This window comes from Fringilla coelebs (genome assembly GCF_963513975.1).
Source record: "Fringilla coelebs genome assembly, chromosome: 5".
NCBI classification, from domain to species: Eukaryota; Metazoa; Chordata; class Aves; order Passeriformes; family Fringillidae; genus Fringilla; species Fringilla coelebs.
Genome location: NC_140033.1, coordinates 12,339,856 through 12,359,783, shown reverse-complemented (window position 1 = coordinate 12,359,783; position 19,928 = coordinate 12,339,856). Strand labels below are relative to the sequence as shown.

The window sequence follows — 19,928 nt, the reverse complement described above, 5'->3', positions numbered from 1 at the left end:
TGGCAAGGAAAGATACTGGGAATGTAAGTCTGGATCCCATTATTCAGGTCATCATCCTGGAAACTGATAATATTGACTCATTTGCAGAGCCAAAAGAGATTCAAACCCAGGTTTTCCAAAGCTTCCAATCTCAACCAATAAGCAAAATAGGAAAACACTGTGAAATTCGGCACACCTTCTGCTATTTTCCCTGTGTAGATCTTCCCTTGCCCTTCCCCTTCAGCTGCACTGCAATGCAGACAGCTGTTCATTTTAGTAAATGCTGTACAGTTTAATGGTGCTTAAATCCTTGCTTCTGATTAAACCAAAGTCATCCACGGCACGTAACCTGCTCAAAATAGTCCAAGTCACCCCAAAGTGACCTTTCTGGCAAACAGACTATTCCCAGCATTTTTTCCCAAAGCTGTAAATAGATACAATAAAGCACTGAGCCTACTGTGCACAGCTAGCAGTAGTTGTTCCCTAAATCTCTCCCAGCTCAGCCCTTCACGTCAGAGCGTGGTTGGAATGGAGTTCCCCACGCACCAGGCCCAGGGCTGGCAACTCAGGGGGCCTCTGCTGACCCCAGCTCACCAGCTCTGGCCCAAAACAAGACACAGAGGACAAAGAACATCCTGTGGAGTTCTCCTCCTCTACCCCTTCTCAAAACTGCTGCCAAATAAAGAAGCCTTTGTTGGAGGAAAACCCAAGCAGCACTTCTGGCCATTTGAACTGTAAGTGACAGCACATAATGAGCAAACAATGGGCAACTCATGTGGAAAAAAGCCTGTTCTGCAGTGAGGCATTCCCCGAGGGGGATCCCTGGTGTTCTCTGCCTCTTGACATCTTGTTCTTCCCTTGCAGTCCTGTGCTCTGCACTAAGAGCAAAAGGAGAGAAGGAGAAATGCACCTCCCATCCTGCTGGAATGATTTATGGAGGACCAGTAGCCAGCTCTTGTGGCAACGAAGTCACCTTGTCAGTGGGGGAGACTGTGAGATTTAACTGAGGGGACATCTTGTAATTCATCCCTACCACAAAGCTGTGGTACAACACAACTTCCCAGCTTTTATTGCACCAGCTTTTGAACATATTTTTTGAAGTGTATAGAACCAAACAGAGGTCACAAGTGAGAAAGACTCCATGGATGCTAAAAAGCACACACTAAACCCCCTTTACATAACCCTCATTGCCTTATGCAAATGAGTACTCAGCAGAACAGTGTCAGTCTTGTTAAATTCTGTAGGATACTGGAGACTCTGTACAACACTATGGGCAAATCTGTAATTTATCAGGGTAACCTACAGTCCATGAGCAGCATATAGAGAAACTGTGGATGTTCTGGTTATATTCAAATCAGGCTCTATTTGAATCACAGCCAAGTCTTTCATTGGTTTGACCCTATGGACAAGGAGGAATTTCCTATCAATTCCAAAATCCAGAAATTACATCTAAAGCCATTAGTTACCTCTGGAAGCCTCATGACAATACTAAACTTCAGCTTTTCATTCTGTTCAGTGTCATCCAGATCTATAAGTAACAGGGGAAAAAAGCAAATCAAACAAACAGTAATCACATAACAAACTTTCAACTTTCACTGAAGACATTCTGAATAAACATCACCTCCTTAGTGAAATGAAAATTTCAGTTTAAAGACTATTATTTACATGTTTATCATGTGTACAAATATATTTCTGTATATTTGTCCATAATTTCACCCTTTTATGTAACAATTTATACTGTAATTCAAATGCACTGAATAAGTGCAACTCTTCCAGTTTATAATAATTAATTTATCAAGATCAATCACAGATTGATACAGATACAGCATATTTTGTTGTCCCTTTTCTTGGACACTGGAGAAATAGCCCATCACTGGGGACAGCTGGCTCACATTCAGCTACCACTGACCAGCACCCCCTGGGCAGCTTTGCAGCCACTCTGCCCCAGCCTGTGATGCTGTCTGGGGTTTTTGTGACCAAAGGGCAGGACCCAGCACTTGGCCTTGTTGAACTTTACACAATTAACCTCAGCCCATCAATCCAGCCTGTCCATATCTGTCTGCAGAGCCCTCCTACCCTCCTGCCCAACTTGGTGTCATCTGCAAAATGGCTGAGGAAGCACTCAATCCCCTTGTCCAGATCATTAATAAAGACATTACACAGGACTGGGCCCAATACTGAGTTCTGGGACCAGCCACCAGCTGGGTGTAACTGCATTCTCCTCCACTCTCTGGGCCCACCTGGCCAGCCAGTTCTATCCCCAGTGAACAGTGCTCCCATCCAGGCCATGATCAGCTGGTTTCTCCAGGAGAATGCTGTGGGAAATGGTGTCAAAGGCTTTGCTTAAGTCCAGGAAGACAACACCCAGAGCCTTTCCCTCACCCCGTCTGTGGGTCACCCAGAGATAGGAGGAGCTCAGGCTGGTCAGGCCCTGCCTTTCACAAACCCATGCTGGCTGGGTCTGATGCCTGGTAGTCCTGCACACACCATGTGATGGCACTCAAGATGATCTGCTCCATAGGCTTCCCCAGCCATGAGGTCAGCTGGACAGGCCTGTTCCTCTTGTTCCAAACATAAGGCAAAAGCTGAGGGCTGGATAGCAGACCAACTTCTTCACACACAGGTGTGCACTTTCACAGAGTCACAGAAATTCCCCAACAAATCCTATGATGATCTTTAGTATTTGTTTTTCTAAGAAGTCTCAAGTGTAAAAACAACAAACTCAAATTCTCTCCACAGAGTTATTTCTTTGTGTGCTGTGGTAAGGCCAATCACAGAGCCTGACCCCTAACTGTCTCCTTACAGGTAGGCAACACCATCAGCTACAGCCCTCCCTGAAACAACACTGTAAGGAGAGCTGAGTGTCCTGGGCAATAAAACCTGTGTCCAAGGGGAGTGGCTCAAAGGACAACACTCCCAGTTAGCTGGCTGGTAACAAATGAAACACCATGTTCACTGTACCTTTCAGCAATTTCCTGACACACGTTTCTGTCAATTGCAAGATGCCATTGTCAATATAGTGCAGGAGGGTGTGCAGAGGCAGACATCGAACACCAAGTCCCAGGTGCAGAGTGTGAAAACCTATGAGAGAGACAAACTTGTTTGGTACAATATGTAGTATTTCCTAATTCTCTATTCAAGGCTGGAATTACTCAAGCTAAAACCATCACTTCCCTTGACTTCTGATTGTTTATAGTTGGTGAGTAAATCAATTTATCAAGTCAGATCATCTTATTTAGACGTTCTTTAAGTCCTCTCAAGTACAATCTTGTCAGAAAAAAGAAAGCTAAGGGGATTGAAAACAGTCCTTAAAGTCATACACTGTTCCTAAATGTCTCCAAGCTCTTGTCTTATATCTGAATTGTTCTATTAATTTGTCTTTTATCTCCCTCTCTCCTCCTAATTAAACAAAATCTAAGGCCTCACCACCCTCAGGATGTTATTGCCACAAAGACACTCCCACAGGCAGCCTTAATACTTCAGCTTTCCTTTGACATCAGCCTGATGATGGTCTTGTTATCATGTAACACTACTGTGTGGCAGTATTTGTACCCACACAGACTGAGGGACAAACTCATACCAAAAGCAGTTGCAATGACTGAAGACAGATCAGGAAATAAAACCCGGAAAAATTCAAACAGAATTGGAAAGCATTAAGATATTATGATGTCAAGATGTCTTTCCCTAATGAAAATAAGCAAGTGCTTTGAAAATGCTGTAAAGAATCATGTAGAGCTCTAGGAATTTAAAGTCTACTATCAAGACCAGCTTTTCCATCAAGGTAGGAAGTAATCCCTTCAGGAAAAAAATGAAAATTATTAGCAGGGCAAAAGCCTGAGAAAAAACATTCTATCTGCTACAGGATAGGATTTTCCCTTTTGGCTCTTGACACCGAAGTCCAGTTGTCTAAATCTTAGTTCTAAGATAAGACTGCACCCACACATTCCGTTGGAAGCCTCTGTTTAGTTTTCTCTGTTTCTCGTAACTATTTAGTTTTGCTTCATTTCACTTGCACAGGTTTATCAAGAGCCTTCCCCTCTCTAACTGACTTGAATAGCTGTCAACACTGCCAGAGCTAACTTGACACATGTGCTGCAACCAGTGCTGTGCTGGGAGGAATTTATAGCACTGCTCTCCTCACTCAAGATTAAAACACAGAACTTACCAGGAGGTAAAGGCATGCACATGCCATTTGCTGCTTCCAGAATCCGACTCATGATGTGGAACACCGCAAACTCTGCTGCGCTTCCTCTCTCATCACTGAGTTAACAAAGTAGCAACACATTAAGAACCCGAGGTGCCCACTCCTCCTGGAGAGGGTCCCTTTGGGAGTGCACTGGATGCCTGCCTTTGGGATGCAGGGCCATGGGATGCTGCCTTGTTTACTGAGGTGTCTCAGCCAACACCAGCTGCCCAGTGCTGCAGACACACAAGGTCTCTGTGGTGTCTGTTATTCAGGGATGCACATTTACAAGGCTCTCAGCAGTACCTGGAATCAGCAGCAACAGGTAAAACAGTGCTGCTGTGGGTGACCTGGCTTTTACAGGTGTTTAATACCCACCACCCAGCTTAGGACCACTCCAAACTCAGCAAGTTTGAGCTCCAGCCATAACACTGCCTGTGTGGTTAACATTCACTGGCCTAGAAAGGGCCAGCAGGATCCTTAGGAAGAGTAAGTGACAGTAACATTGACACTGACAGCAGCATAAGCACTGACTGTTCAGAGGAGTACTGCTGAAGAAGACCAAAATCATTATGCCCATATTTTAAAAGGCAGGCTGAAAACTTTAACAAATCACTTGCTCACAAGCAGAAGATACAGGAATGAAGCTGGTATCTCCTCCAAACTTCTTTCATTATTCGATGCACCAGATTCAGCTAAAACAAAAAAGAGAAGACTGGATGTTTCCAGCAGCCTGTATACAGCAGCCTTTTGGCCTTCATTCATTCCACACACCAGTTTATGTTAAAAACTTCTCATGGGACTCCAACTAAGGCTTAATTTTTTTTCTCTAGGGCCTTAAAATGTAAAGTTATTAAAATTTGAATTGTAACAGAATTGCCCTATTCCAGCTGTATAAAGTGCTTGCAGCTTATCAAAGCATCATGCAAGACATACAGCAACTTAACACACTGTGCTTCTTGGAGATAGCTGATCTCAGGCTCTTGCAGCAAATTCTGAAAGATCTGTTTGCCATGAAAGCAAAACCAGCATATCCAAGTAGCTGAGCATTTGGCAAGGAACAGTCCCAAGGGCTCAGCAAAAGTGGATAACATTGAAGACAGTGGAATGTTCAGTTTGCCAAGAAAAGTATGCAGGAGGAATCACAGATCTAGTCCTGGAAAGGAGGAAAAATGAGACAAACAAATGCCTCTCCTCATCTACTGAGAGTTTCCTTTTTGTCCCCAGTGAACTGAAACAATCCCTTGGCCCATGTTGTTGCTCTTTGTGCTCCCATACTGATGTCCACCACACACAGTCAGCATATACCAAAGCCCTGTTCTCACTTGGGCCTTCTCAGCTTCTGCAGCTGAAAGAGAAACCACACACGGAAGAGCTGAAATAACTTCCTCATGGTTGTCATGTGTAACCAGTTCCACATCTCAGTAACACAACTGAGACACTTCCTCTATGTCTTTTATCTCTGGCCCTCAAAGCACAGCAATCAATCAATCCCAGGAAATTCAGGAAACTAGTTTGACCCCTGTTCTGCAAAGAGGTGTCACAAGAAGTTAGTAACACTTTTCCTCCCTCCAGATGGTCAGAATCCAGGAATGCATTTTCCTTACTCTCTTTTCTCCTCATAGGCTTTGCCCTCTCCACTGTCTGACTCATCACAGGCTCTGAGCAAGAGAGAAACAGGACACACAGGAGAGATCTGCATGCAAAGGTCAAAACTGGAATATTCATCTTCAGTAATGTTCCTGAGTGTTCCTCTGTGACTTGGCCAGAAAGCTGTACAAAGTAGCACCTTTCCCATCCACCACAATTTGAGCCAGGCTTGCACAGCTGCCTGATGCAAAATAATTACCTAATACTTGCCATCTCCACACTTTCTAGATGCAATGGAAAGATCCAATTGAATCTTCCTGGAGTATAGCAAATTCTCTAGGAAATTAGTGATTTCCAGTTTCCACAGAAGGATCACAAGAACCACACCTACTGCTGGAATGAATTTCACCTCCGGCCAGCACAGAGAGTGCAGCTAAGGCCTCTGCATCAGGAGCCACAGCTGGATCTGAAGGATCAGCATTGAAGTGAAGGCTCTTACAATTTCAAAAATCACCAATTATTATTTGTGCAACACAAATGGTTTTCAAGAGTATGCTACCCCAGAATAAGCATTTTTTGCTTAACAACACAGCAAACTGTACAGCTTTCACAGGGCACAGAAAGCTTAACAACTTCTTAAGCCATAATCATCCAAGCTATCACAACATACTTGCATCTTAAATACGTGATTGTTTGTGATGTGACACCCACACTAACAGCACAACTCTCTTTGGAGATCAACATCTACCCTTGGCTTTGTAGGAAATAGACACAGAAAGATAATCCATGTCTCAATCTTTTTTTTTTCAGAACAAAACACACCAGATAATGTGCATGAGAGAAAGGCAGCATTATCTGCCTGATGGAAGAAGCACAGGCAGCTTCCTGTCCGAGGTTAGCACTGGGTGTCTGGGACAGCCAAGTTAAGAGCTACACTCATAGCAGGGGAGGTCATTTTTCCCTGAATAACAGACACACAATAAGAAGTTTTTGGGGCACATACATGAAGCCATTTCCCTTGGAGTGCTCTAAACTAACAAGAGAACACATGCCCATTAGCAAGACAGCACATGCAGTAGGGCCTTGGCTGACAGTGTTGTCACCTTGTCTTGAAACATCTACAGTTCCAGGCAATGGTGCCACAGAAACTGAAGTTCCCCTAAAGCAATTGGGAACTACAAGTGCTCAGCTCCCTTGGCTGTTTCTACAGGAAAGACTTCAAAGCCAAAGAAAGTCAAAGAAAAGAACCAGGAGCAAAGGAGAAAAGGAAGTGAGACAAGGTCTTGCTGTCTTTCAGATCCCCTCCTGTGCATGACTGTGTATGACACAGTCTTCCTCCTCCCAAGGAAACTCAAATCCAAAAGGTGTCTGTCTTCTGTGCCTCTGCAGCTGAGCCTACAGACATTAGGGGAAAATGAGCAGCTACTGCAGCAACTTGCAGAGAAATTTCAGCAGTTTATTTGGGTCTGCCTGTTTCCTGTGCCACAGGCTGCCTGCTCACCCTGCCTTGCCTTCCACTTGCTGTCAGGGCAGCAAATGTCATACTGCTTCTGTAAGTTATTTCTCCCCTTTCCTGCCTCACTGAAATGAAAAGAATGAGAGAAACAGATATGGAGCAAAGCTAAGGTAAAGTGATTGCAGAGGAGAGAGAACCTATGAACAACCACTGCAGGAAGGGTGGCACATGGACTGGGAACCAGGCACAATCCAGCTCTGCAGAGCTGCTCAGCAAACAAGGAATTCCCACTGAGGTGTGTTATTCACACTTCCCCTCTTCTCTGTATACAAGAACACACAGCTCTCTGACAGCAACCAGCCTTTGCCTGTTGTTTTATAAGAAACTCTCAGTGCTCCCAAGTTTTGGCTTCTCTGACTTCTTCTGCAATTGATTTACACAGTGACTACACAGCATGGAGCCTAAACTCAGCCACTCCTGAGCTCCTGAATGTAATGCAAAATATCTTATGAAAACAAACAGACAAACTTCAAGTCTCTTCCTGTTTCATTAGTTTCAATAGCTCTGCTACTCACTGCCGATGCTACAGAACAACTGCAGGAAGACTCAAACCAGTTCATTCCCCTGAAGAACTCTGAAACATTTAGGATATGGAAAGGATTGAGATGTAAGAGTTTCTAATTAGGATGAGGGGAAATGTAAGGTTAAAAAGGAAATAATTACTGAAGATTTCCAAACAGTGCCTAAGATGCACCAGCAGAAATCAGAAGCAACTTTTAGAGGCATATTATCTTCATGTATAGTAGCTTTTCTAAGAATAAGCCTGTCTATTGAGTTGAGAGAATTAGTCCTGACAGTTTGCTTGTGGGGAGGGCTGAGATTTGTTTTGCAAGATTTAGTCTACAATAATTTAGCCTTGCAGATCAAGGCTGAATAGATGTTTTCACATTTTTTATCTTAATTTTTAGTAAAAGTGAACAAATTGTTATTAGAAATTGAATGAAAGGAGAATAAATGTCCCACTTGGGCTTTTTTCAGCACCGTTTTCAGGTACAGAGCTTTGGTTCATGTTGTACAGTTCCTGTTTTAATCAACCACTTGTCTCAGTTTCTTTTCTACACATACACATAAAAGTCTGCCAATAACCAGTGAAACAACTTGTAAAGTTGTCAAAGTGAGGCCTGAAAAGTCAGGAAGGGCAGTGGGGCTGCAGGGGTTCAGAGAACACTGTGACATTGACAGAGTAACTGACTCACACAGACTTTGGAGGAGATGCAGGCATCAGTAGCCTCAAGGAAGTTTCCCAAGGTTTTCATCCTAGAAAACAGCACTGTGGGGAGTTTCTACACTGGCACAAAGAACAGGATTTACAGTTGCCATGCAAGCTTTTGAGAACTCTGCGTTCTGCACTTAAAGGACGTGATCTTGAGACAGACAAAACCAAGTACATAACTTCTGTGCACAAGTTATGGTTTTTGTGGCTTTTTTTTAAAGGTCTCTTAAGAGGATGAAAGACAGAAAAATAAGAATTTGGAAAGCAAATTTTCAGAGTAGTTTGCAAAGATTTCTTCATGCAAAACTATCTGCTGTCACACACACACTACTGAAGGCACCGTGTAGGAGTGGTGGTGATTTACCCACATGTCAGATTGTAGTGACATCTCTTTTTTGTTCATTTTTTATTTCCTCTGGTGTCACTTTCATTATTCAAGACCTGCAGCAACATGTTCTACGGGAAACCAAATGGATCTAACAGCTTTAAACTTTCAGGATGCATTCTCATTTTATTTCTGGGAGTAGACTATATTTGCACATTTGTAAATGGAACCATTTCTTCTGTATTCTGAGTGACTGGTAATACTTTTAAAATAATATTTAAATAATATTAATTTTCTTTATCCATTTATACAATATTAGGCTGAAAAATATATTTAAATATCTTTTTAAAAAATCTTCCCACCAAATATATGCTATATACAACGGGTACACACCCAAGGACCTACAATCCAACAAATACACACTTGCTCACAATAGTGACTATGAAATCAAACTAACCAGGTTTGCAACATAATCCAAAACTATTTGGTCGATCTTCTTTTTTCCAACATATTGTAGATGTCTCATAAGGTGATCCTTCAGTTGAGCAACCATCTAAAAAAAAAAGGCAACAATTTTTTATTGTTGGGCATCTTCAAAGAAACAAAAAATCTGCAGCAGGTGCAGGGCCTGATCAATAGGTACTGGTGTAACAAAACATTTCCCCATTACAAACTCCAGTTCAGAGTGAGATCCCAAGCAGCTGTACAATCTTGCTAAACAAAATGAATACTAAGCTGAACTTTCCATGATACTGAAAAGAAAAAGCTTACAGTTCTTACACTTCTCTGTGCAAAGCCAAGGGAACTGGATGAAAGGATTTAAATATAACACTGACTTCTAAGAATATAAGTACTTATTACAAATAAACCTGAGAGATTTTATGATAGAGAAAACTAGCACAAGTACAATTTGTGGTAGCTGCCAAGAACCTGAGAACCAGGGTGATTAATAGCAATTTCAGGTTAAACATTAATTGTGAAGTCAGTACAGTTGGGTGTTTGTTAACATACAGTCCATGCCACTCCCTTCTCTCTCCTTTCTAAAACATTCGCTGACCTCATGTAGTTTCAGATTGCAACTCAAGTCCTGGCTCTTTTCTGAGAATTACTAAGAAGCTGGAACAAATAAAAATCTCTGTCTCAAGGAACTTATATGCAGACTAATCTCACTGTGAGATCTTCCTCATACAGGTATGAGGAAGGCATAGACAAAGTGACCTGCTTTTTGGATCTGTCTGAAAAAACAAAGGGAATGTAGAGAAGCTTCAGAGAATGAGAGGCAAAACTTGGAAACTGCTGCAAAGAAGGAAAACTTGCCTCAGATGTGAACAGACAGGACAGTGTTGATCTGCTCTTCACTGCTGAGACCTTCTAGTGCATCCTGAAGAGTTAGTTTATTTTAAAAGTAAGAGAATAAGAGATAAGCCAAGATATGTACTGAGAGAGAGGGAGGACAGGGAGGGATTTGAGACAGGATTTATTGCCCAGAAGCATATAGATGGTAAATCCTTCAGGGAGATCACTGGCAAAAACACTGGAAAAGAAGGGACCTCAGAATGGCCATAGCAGTCTCAGAAGTGAGGCAGAAGGAAAAAGAAACAGTAAAAAAGGTGTTAAATTGAGGAGCAAGAAGATCTCTGTTCATCAAAATGAAAGAATAAAGGAAGAAGAATTCACTTATATATGTTTCAAAGGCATAAAGTAGTCCAAAAATAACTGACAGATTAAGATGACCTCCTGGTTTCCAGCCAAAGTTATCTTGGGAAAAAGCATTTTGACAAATCAACTTTCTATTGCTGTTTTTCTCTATGCCTTACAATGACCTGCTAAGATAATATCATGATGATGAACTCTAAAACTTAGGAAGTGCCATGTTTGCCCCTTAGCTACCCTGAGTGAGCTTCTACTCAGCACTGGATCTTGCAAGGTCACTCCTCACACATCTGTGGAGCCTGTGCGTCCTCTAGTGCACACTGACAGTAGCACATACCAGTCCCATGAGCAACTGCTGCTGATAATCCTCCTCTTCAAAGAGAGGTACCAGCCTCGCCTCTGAAACAGACAGAGCAACAATCATTCAAGGACATGGCACTATAGAAATATCACAAGAATTCAACCAGCTTCAAAAGTCCTTAGGAACAGACAAGCAAACAGAAGCTGTGGTTTGACCTACTCTGCTACAGAACTAAGACACTGAAGAACAATGGACTGAATAAGAGAACTGAAAAATGGAAAATAACTCTTTATCTGCCATCCACTTCTTCTTCTCTTTGATATTTAAGTAAGATTTATCACAGAGTGGTGACTCAAGAGAGCAAAGAAGCAGAAAGAAGCTTTTGGCAACACCAGCACTGATGTGCTACTTAGATCTTGTCATTTACAAACAAACAAACTGGCAGCTGCATGGGTTTTCCAAGAAAATGGCTAGACAGAAAGTAAATAGTTCAGGGAATCACCTCCCACTGATTCTCTCCCATGGTCTGACTGCTTCTGTTACTCACATTTGTAGACCACTATGAAAAGAACACAACTTCTCTAACTAAATGGAAGGAGATCACAGTGTCTGCTGAAATTAATAACCTGTATTTCCTAATCCGTGCTTCCAGTCTACTAAAACAAAGGAAGAAAACCAATCTTCTACAGATAAAACCAGCTCAAGATTTTATGGAACCAAGTGCTGAACTGTTTCAAAATTTTCACTTATTTTTGCTCACCTTCAAATATATTTACACCACCACTTACAGCACAAAGACCTGTGCTGGCTTGGTTTTAAAGGACTCAAGGACAAATCTACAGGGAAACACTACATAGATGCTTGTTACTGGATGGCAGCTATTTAGAAATTATCTAGTCACAGTTAAACATCTGACTTCTTTATCAATAAGCACCTTTGAAAACTCAAAGCTGAGGTTCACAAAGTGGATACAAAGTCAGAGCCCATTGCAATAAGTAGCAGTGACACAGATGACTGCTGTCAGGGGCTGGAAATGAGTACACTGAAAATTCTTGGTGATAAAAGGACAAAGCAGCACTTACATCAGCATGTCACAGCACACAGTGGCAGGGCACATAGAAGGCACTGATGTATGAACAGCAGGAACATAATATACCACCAAATTCAGTTTTACTTATTTGTGACAGAGGAACTGAGCATCAAAAAATCTCAAGTGTTTCTGGCCTAAGGAAATTCATTACACCTGGTCTCCCTACATGTTTTTAAACCAGCCCTAATCTCCTGCACAAGTTCTGATGTTGCAAAGGCAGCTACAAGTGGACAAGACTCAACAGTAACATGGTGTCATTGATATTCTGCTCCACAAGAAAAATCCTGAAGAAGATATCCTTTAGCAGACCACATTTTACTGCTTATGCTGTTAATCCAATATGAGCTAGAGACTTTATTTTCAGGCATTTCCTAGTCAGTACATGAAAGTTTTCTTCTCATCTTAAATCCTCAAACTCTCCTATGCTGAAAACACACATAGCAACTGATTTCTAGCAAACAACAGCTGCATGGAAATATTCTAATAAACCCAAGTCTTACAGCTAAGGCCTACATCAAGAAAGGTTTCACTTACCAGAGTCCCAAGTGTCCAGATGAGAAAGCACCCTGGGGTTTGAAACAAAAATCGGTGTGTTTCATATGCAATACCCTAAAGGCTTCATAACATCACTAAAAACTCAAATGAGCCTTTGCTTTTTCAAAGATCGCTAAAGACATCTGAGAACAGAACATGTGACTGAATGTAGTAAAAATACTACACAGCATTAAAAAATTCTATCTGTCTAGGTTGCATGAGGATGACTTCACATCTACCATAAATTCCCTAGCTCTAGAGACCTGTATTTCAGTTAATGCTGTAGTGATTACAAGGATTCCAATAACTGATTTTCATCAGGATAATCTTCTTTAAAGATATCTAATCAGATCCTAAAAAATTTATTAAATGACACATTAATTCCTCCAACCTATTTGGGCAAAATAAAAAGGGGTAAATATAATATAAACCAGTACGTACTTTTTGGCATTTTCAAAAATATTCCTCAAATATGCTGTGGTTCTTCTCTCCTCTCTCTGGTTTGTAAACAAACAAAATTCCCCAAATGAACAAAACAGAAGACTAAAGAAAATACTCCTTGACAGAATGAAGATCAGAAATTAATTTGCTTTTCTCTTTGAATGGAAATAAAACACAGCAGGACCTTACACCATCTTCTAAGTGCCCACGCTCTCACACACTCACACACAGGTAAACCTCGTGACAATACAGAGTAAGCTCTGCTTTTCTTTAATTTCTTGCATTATTTTAAGAGAACAAAACTTAGAGGCAATCACCTTAGGTGAAATGACTGCAAGTCTTTGCACTTCTGATAATCAGATTCCCATTTATCTTCAAAATAAAAAAGCCAACTCGTCCATGCTTGACTTTAAAACCCCCATTTCAGAGGCAGCTCTGGAGAGTTCCAGTGCCTCAGCTCCAGTGCTTCTCACTCACCTCTTCTGAAAGGTTTCGCCATTCCCTCCTGAGCACCTTACTGTGGTAGTGCAAGTATGGCTCTGCATACTTCACACTCTCCAAGTTTGAGTTGAGTTTCTCCCAGAAGCCTTTGGAGTTTTGGAACTGCAAAGTGTTGCAGAGAAAGCATGAATATAGGCTGTCCTCTTAAAGAAATACCTTATCATCCTCCCACTAAATGACTGCAAAGACATGTGATTAGTGTAAAAACAATCAAAGTGAAAAAAGTTAAACCAAAGCATCAAAACTAAATTCTCTTGATGGAATGATTTGAGGTCAAGATTTGGTGCCTGGGAAGGAACAAGTATTTCTGGGTCACAATTCATCTGACCTATTTACATGTTTGAGATGGGAAGAACTGCACCACAGACTACACTGGCCATATTGTCTAGACTTCCTCTGACTGTAAAAAGAGCCTTAGGCTACTAACTTAGATGTAAATGTTTACATTTGGTCAAATAAATCCAATTTGAGGTTTCTAGCAATTCCAAATAGGGGAATACCACCATGGCCACAACAGCTGCAGGATGCCACTAGTTTCAAGCTGCATTAATACTTAGATTGCAAATATCCATTTACCAACCCCAAGTAACAGTGCTTCATCCCAGAAAAGAAACAAAATCCAAAAATTTCCATGGCAATTCTAAAGCATTTTACTCTAATGCTAAAATTAATCTAAACTCAGCTGTGAACAGACAGGAGGATCAAAATCTAAACAAAAGTACACCACTTTCCTGAGCTAGTTCTTGGACTGGGTATAAAAATTTGAAGCTGCTGTTTATAAGGGGGGCAAGACACAATTATTGCTGAGGAAGAGATGACATTAAGGCAGTTCTTTTTGGACAGTTTTAAAAAACAAGAGATGGTATGAGCTGTTCTTGCCTCTCTTAATATACATTATCTCCCAACACAGACACTGCAGTAACAACATTTGAATCAAGAGAGCTTTGAATTCACAGTATTCATCTACTTGCACTAACATACTGGATTTTGCTCTCTCCTCTCAACCATCCTACAATAACAATAACCTTAAAAGAAAACCTCAAAAGGAAGAAACCACTTCCTACTATAAACTATAATTTGTCAAGGAAAATAAATTTCAAAGACTCAATTCTGCCAGCCACTTTCCTCTTGCTGCCAGTGCCTATTGTCACTTTATTATTGTAGCTGCAGCAGAGACAATAAATCTTGGGTTTTGCTTCATATTAGTTATACTTAGCAGCTGCAAACTAGGATGACATATAGCACCATATGTTCTCTCTCTTGGACCTAACTCATGACATCTACAACCTACTACTGCAGAATGTTGCCTAAAGGTTACCAATATGAAATCAGAGAAATATTAAATACAGCATAAGGGTATCATCTAGTGACCAATCCATGCAACAGCACTACCACTGCAGAACTGCGTTCAGACCACACTGGACTTGGATATGTGGCAATGAGAAGCAAGACAGCAATTTTTTTTCATATAAGAAATCTCTAACAGGAAGTGGTAGGCTTGTGTGTTGTCTGTTTTTAATCCCAAAAAAATGCATTGCATCAGACCTCATTAAAAAGTCAAAAGTTTAAAGTAAAGGATTTTTTCAATTAAATCTATTATTTCTTGAGGATCACCAGGGTAAGGACTAAAAAGAGAAGGCTTCTTCATCTTAGGTGTTTATTTGGGAGACATTTCTAGAGAGTCATAATTAACGCCTAAGCATGACACTTAAAAGACATTGTATTACCAGAAGTCAAAGCAAGGCCTCACCAGTTTGCAATACACAAAAAGCTCCCATGAAGCCTTTCATATGTAGTGGGTTTTTAACTGAAGACTGAGGGCTCTCTCCTACACCCCTTGGAAAAGATGTGGGGTGACAATTGCTTTCAAGAGCCCATGTCTCTCTGGACTGTAGTGTCTCCCCAGCACTGATGGCATTCAGAGAGCATTGTAAAGCATCACTCTGCACCCCAGGGGCTCAGTACAGCACAAGGGACAAACTCTTTCTTGGTGCTCTGACAATTTCTTGTACTATATATTTCAACTCTTCCCCTGGACCTCCTCCTACTTCCTTTATTTCCCTTCTTCCTCCTGCCGTCTCTCTTTCCAGCTGAACTTATTTGCACCCTGCAAGTTTGGTTTGTGCTTAAAAAGGGAGAGAAAACTAGACTTATTAATTGCAATCCTTATGTAGAGCTTTTGGACAATTGGACTAACTGTTTCCCCTTTCTCAGTATAACTTAACGAACAAGAATTTAGTCACAAAAACACCTGATACCCAAACAGAACATTTTTTTTAATGTGAATGTGGACATAGCCCTCCCAAAAGCTCTCAACAACTCATGGGCTTGAGAACTCCAAAAAGTTCTCAAAGTAACAATTAACCATTTTTTCTCTGAAATGCCATAAAATCTCTGCAACAGAAATACTACTCGTAGAACCAGATCTCTCACCAGGGTCTGACTCCTGATGCCAACAACATGCACCAGCTGAAACACCAACTGACCACTTAAGCTGTGGTGGGTTTGTGACACTGGTACAAAACAGCCAGAGCATTAAATTTTACCCTGTGCATTAGCATCTTTGTCCTCATGCAAGAGTCACAGCAATTTGCCATCAAAAGTAGCAGGAAATATTTGTCTTTAGCTCAACTCTGACCTTTTCAATCTGTTTAGGTTTCAGACAGAAATAGGAAATGAGTTCCACAATCAGGAAGTATAGCTGCTAAAGGCATGTGACCCAGGGGCTTGAGGTTCAATCTCAGACAAATTAAAGTCCTGCTAACTTTGACCTCAGTGAATTACAGGGATTATCTGCACACAAATTTTCTCAAGATCTGATTTTCCCAGGTGTCCCAGTTCTCGGGGCAGCCCTTCCAAGCAAAGCCATGCAAAGCCCTATTCCCTGACAGCAACCCTATGAATGTGATGCACTGCTGCAGAGTAAGAGAGCAGTGGGCAATTTCACTGATTTTTAAAAGGTTTTGTGAACAGTGATACTTTATGACTAATTATAAACACATCTTTAAAGAGCTACATGGAACAACATTGTCGTGCATCCAGAGTCTAATCCTATGTGTTGCTGGTGTGTCTAAACTCCTCATTCTTTCTCTTAGCTCTCCACAACAAACTGCTTATTAAAATTCTCTTTCAGGTTTTGTAGGGGAGTGCTTAGGAAAATTTCAAGAATTTCTCTAAACTGGAGCTGAGGGAGTGGAATGGGAAGACAGGAAGAATCATTCATGTTGTTTTCAACGGAAAGTACAATTTCCTACCCAAACAACCTACCCTGCTCTCCCCATACAGCCCACTGCCCTTTCCAGGCTGTGCAGGAATTTGTCTAGATTTAGTAGCCAAAGCCCTGACATCAGTGCAATCACAGGATGCTCCAGACATAACAAAGTGAGAGGGTCACGAGCCATCCACACCAATGGCAGCACAATGAAACAGCCCTCAAAGTGGGCATATGTAGACATGTGCAGAAATCCTACTTGTCTGTTATGCCACTTCTGCCTTCAGCTACCAAAGTCATAAAGTGAAGCTGTATCAATCTGATCAACAAGAATTAATTAATGGATAATCTTCCCTGTTGAACAGAGGTGTCTTCAGAAAGGGAAAAAAACCCCACCATCTTTGAGGCTGATTAACTGATATTTTAGTAAATGCATAAATCATTTCCAGCAGGGCAATTTTCTGTTCACATTTATTTTTTGATAGGGCTGTGGGGATACTGCTGCATTAATATTTAGCACACCCCCAACCCACAAAAAAAGCAGCTACTAATCTGCAAGTGCAAATGTGGTTTTACACTGGAACTTACCTCTAACACAGGTAGAGAAATAATGTCTGTGGCACACATTACTCCAGGGACAGCCTATAAATACAGAAAAATTATTTATAGTCTTACAATTTAGCATAGAACATGGGGCATCTAATCTCCATCTCCCATTTCCTCCAGGAAACTAGCTAGCTAGCCAAAACTGTGCCCTTATTTTTAAGAAAAACAATATATTAGAACAGTGTCACAGCAGAGAAATTAAGACACTATTTGCTCTAACTGTAAAGTCTTGCTTGAAGTTATTTTACTTCTTCAAGCTTACTTGTAAATCTTAACTCTACTGATTCTGTTTTTCCTGGAAATAAGTGCATGATTTTGCTGGTTAAATGTATTCTGTATTCATTATAAACCTCATGTGATAAGGAATAAATTAATACTTAATTATGAAAACTGAGATATTTAACCGTCTATTCAATTATAATAACTGTTCTTGGTTTTGCAAATGCTTTTATTTGTTGACAAAAAATTTGCCTCATGGAAAACACCACAAAGGGTAAGACTTGGCAAACTAAAACAGGCAAAAAGCACGGGCATAAAGGTATCAATTTGTAGCATATCTATGAAGAGGTAAGACACACAAGCTATAGGCTGTACTAAGGGATAAAAAAACAGACCCTCTAGCTATTAATTAAAGTACCAGCTGTTATCTTACCCCAGTCCAGTCATGCAGTGATGTGTAGGGCAGGAGTTTATCCAGGTTCTGAGTTTCTGGACATATTCTGCAGTACAGGGAGGCTGAATGTAATGTGAAAAGATTTATAAGGGCAAGATTGTATAAACTATCAGTTAACAAGAGTAGGCTTCACTGTTCCCTATCTGACACATTTTTAGGGACAAATCCTGCTGCTGTCTCTGAAACAGCTTCCTCCATTGTGGAACTGGTCCCATTCTGTGCACAAAAGGAGGAAGAGAAGTCCAGATGGCTGCAGGGCTGGGTCAGCTGCTTGGCTACAGCTCAGCACTGCAGGGGTCCTTTGTACAAAGACTCTGCACTGGCTAGACTGAGAAACTACCTATTAGAAGAGAGTATCATGATAAGCCAAATCCTTTTGAAAAAAATGGTTTGGGCTAGAGCTAGAGGAGAATGGAGCTAAGGAGACAATCTCCAGAGACCTAAAATAATGATAAATTCATTTGTTCCATTAGACAGAAGAATGCATTTGAAAAGTTTTACTGCCAATCTGATTTTGAGATGTCTAAGTATCTTCTAAACTACTGATACTGTCTCTTAATGCCACAAAACACAGGTTAGTTAACACAAATCATAATCAAAAAGTTCAGAAATAAGAGTCAGTTTGTACTGCCATGGCCTCTCCTTAGTGTCAACTGGAGTGTGCAGGAAAACTCAGAATGCAGGAAAAGAAGTACCTACCAATGATAAATTCTTGAATGGGGTCAAAAGAATGACATGTTGACAGGTTCTCAGAAATCCACTGAATAATCTGTCAGAATGAGAACAGGGAGCTTGTCATATCTCTCTGTTTGATCAAGTGTTGTAAGACAGTATAGAAAATTTGGTTTTGGTAGTTAACACTTTGCATGGAGTAGTGATAGTGACACAAATGTTTTCAGGACAGCCTGGATTGATAATGGGGTTTAGGGCAGCCCACCTGATGAGCCTCTTGGCACTACCAGGTGAATCAGGACCTCTAATGGCCTGCTCCTGCTTTGTATAAGACATCAGTCACTGGAAAAAATTTTAGAGGAGGTTCTTTTCCCACCTGCATTTCCAAGTCTTCTGTGTATTGGAAGTAGAGCAGGGCACAATGCAGAGCTGCCAGTCTCTCACAGTCTCGTTTGCTCTTCTGTAGGAACTGCAGCAAGGCACTGTCACTGATGCTCACATCATACAGACTTCCTGCATTGCAATCCAGGACTGTTGACACCCAGGGGGACCGGATGGAACAGTTTTGTAACGCGTCAATTCTTGCATCCTCACCTGAAGAACATTGGTTTGAGAACAAAAAGGAGTAAGAACATAAAATTTTCTTGCTACCAGTATTTCTCTTAAGATTCCTAGGCCCTCAGCAGTAAGAAAGAGTCTGCCTCTTGCACTGCCTGCCTGGTAGTATATACTGACGAGGAGAAGGAATGGTGCTGGATCCCTAAAGAAAGCAGATAAGGAGCACAGTCCATACTCAGTTCTCTCCTTCCCTATTGCTGACACAGAGAAGGTGTAGAGATTTCAGGCTCACAATGCTGCTCCAAGACAAATCAGAGTAGATGTGATGGAACAGAGCAGAGCAGAAGGACAGTAGCACAAGTTCAACACTAGCATTAGCACCTATTGGTACAGCTTGTGCGGGTCAGAACTGCTCACATGCAGAAGCATGATACAAACTTCTCTTGGTGGATCTCTTGCCATCAATCCAAATTGCCAAAACAGGAAGGTTCTGCTCTATGATTATTCACTGAAGCCTCAGACCAAAATAATTTTATTTATGTACCAGTGTTCACCACCATGGTACCTTACAGGTACTGTATTTCAGAGCCCTTGCATCAGAGAAATCAGGCCCACCATCCAGTAGTAATGCTTTCCACTCATTTTTAGCAGGACAGTATTGCATTACACATACAAAACAGGTATTAGCTTTCTGCAATGCTGCCCCTGCACCAGTTTCCACAATTTATGTCCCCTTCACCCAATCAGAACAACAGAATTCTGTTTTCAAACAAAGGCACCCCACTTCCAAAAATAAACCACTTCCCACAAAGACGTGTTTGTTGGAAATGCGTTGGAAATGAAGTAACACACATCTCAGATGAGACTCTAAATTAAATTGCA

At 41.2% G+C, this 19,928-nt stretch overlaps 1 protein-coding gene across 6 annotated transcripts in view; it reads right to left on the bottom strand.

Annotated features, from left to right (window-relative positions):
* Positions 1-19,928, bottom strand: part of GSAP (gamma-secretase activating protein) — a 44,762-nt gene that overhangs the window by 2,869 nt on the left and 21,965 nt on the right. For 3 of the 6 annotated variants that reach the window (XR_014616162.1, XM_084206004.1, XM_084206007.1), the window contains 14 exons: positions 18,865-19,082; positions 18,516-18,585; positions 17,796-17,878; positions 17,126-17,179; positions 13,303-13,428; positions 12,826-12,881; positions 12,385-12,416; positions 10,797-10,858; positions 9,264-9,359; positions 8,465-8,551; positions 4,787-4,857; positions 4,145-4,239; positions 2,941-3,060; positions 1,446-1,507 (listed from right to left, as the gene is read on the bottom strand). Coding sequence is in view for 5 of the 6 variants with exons in the window: in XM_084206004.1 (XP_084062130.1) it covers positions 1,446-1,507; positions 2,941-3,060; positions 4,145-4,239; positions 4,787-4,857; positions 8,465-8,551; positions 9,264-9,359; positions 10,797-10,858; positions 12,385-12,416; positions 12,826-12,881; positions 13,303-13,428; positions 17,126-17,179; positions 17,796-17,878; positions 18,516-18,585; positions 18,865-19,082 (1,232 nt within the window). In the remaining variant the exon portion in view is untranslated. The remainder of the gene's footprint in view (positions 1-1,445; positions 1,508-2,940; positions 3,061-4,144; positions 4,240-4,786; positions 4,858-8,464; positions 8,552-9,263; positions 9,360-10,796; positions 10,859-12,384; positions 12,417-12,825; positions 12,882-13,302; positions 13,429-17,125; positions 17,180-17,795; positions 17,879-18,515; positions 18,586-18,864; positions 19,083-19,928) is intronic. The other 3 variants (XM_084206005.1, XM_084206006.1, XM_084206008.1) reach the window with 3 other exon arrangements.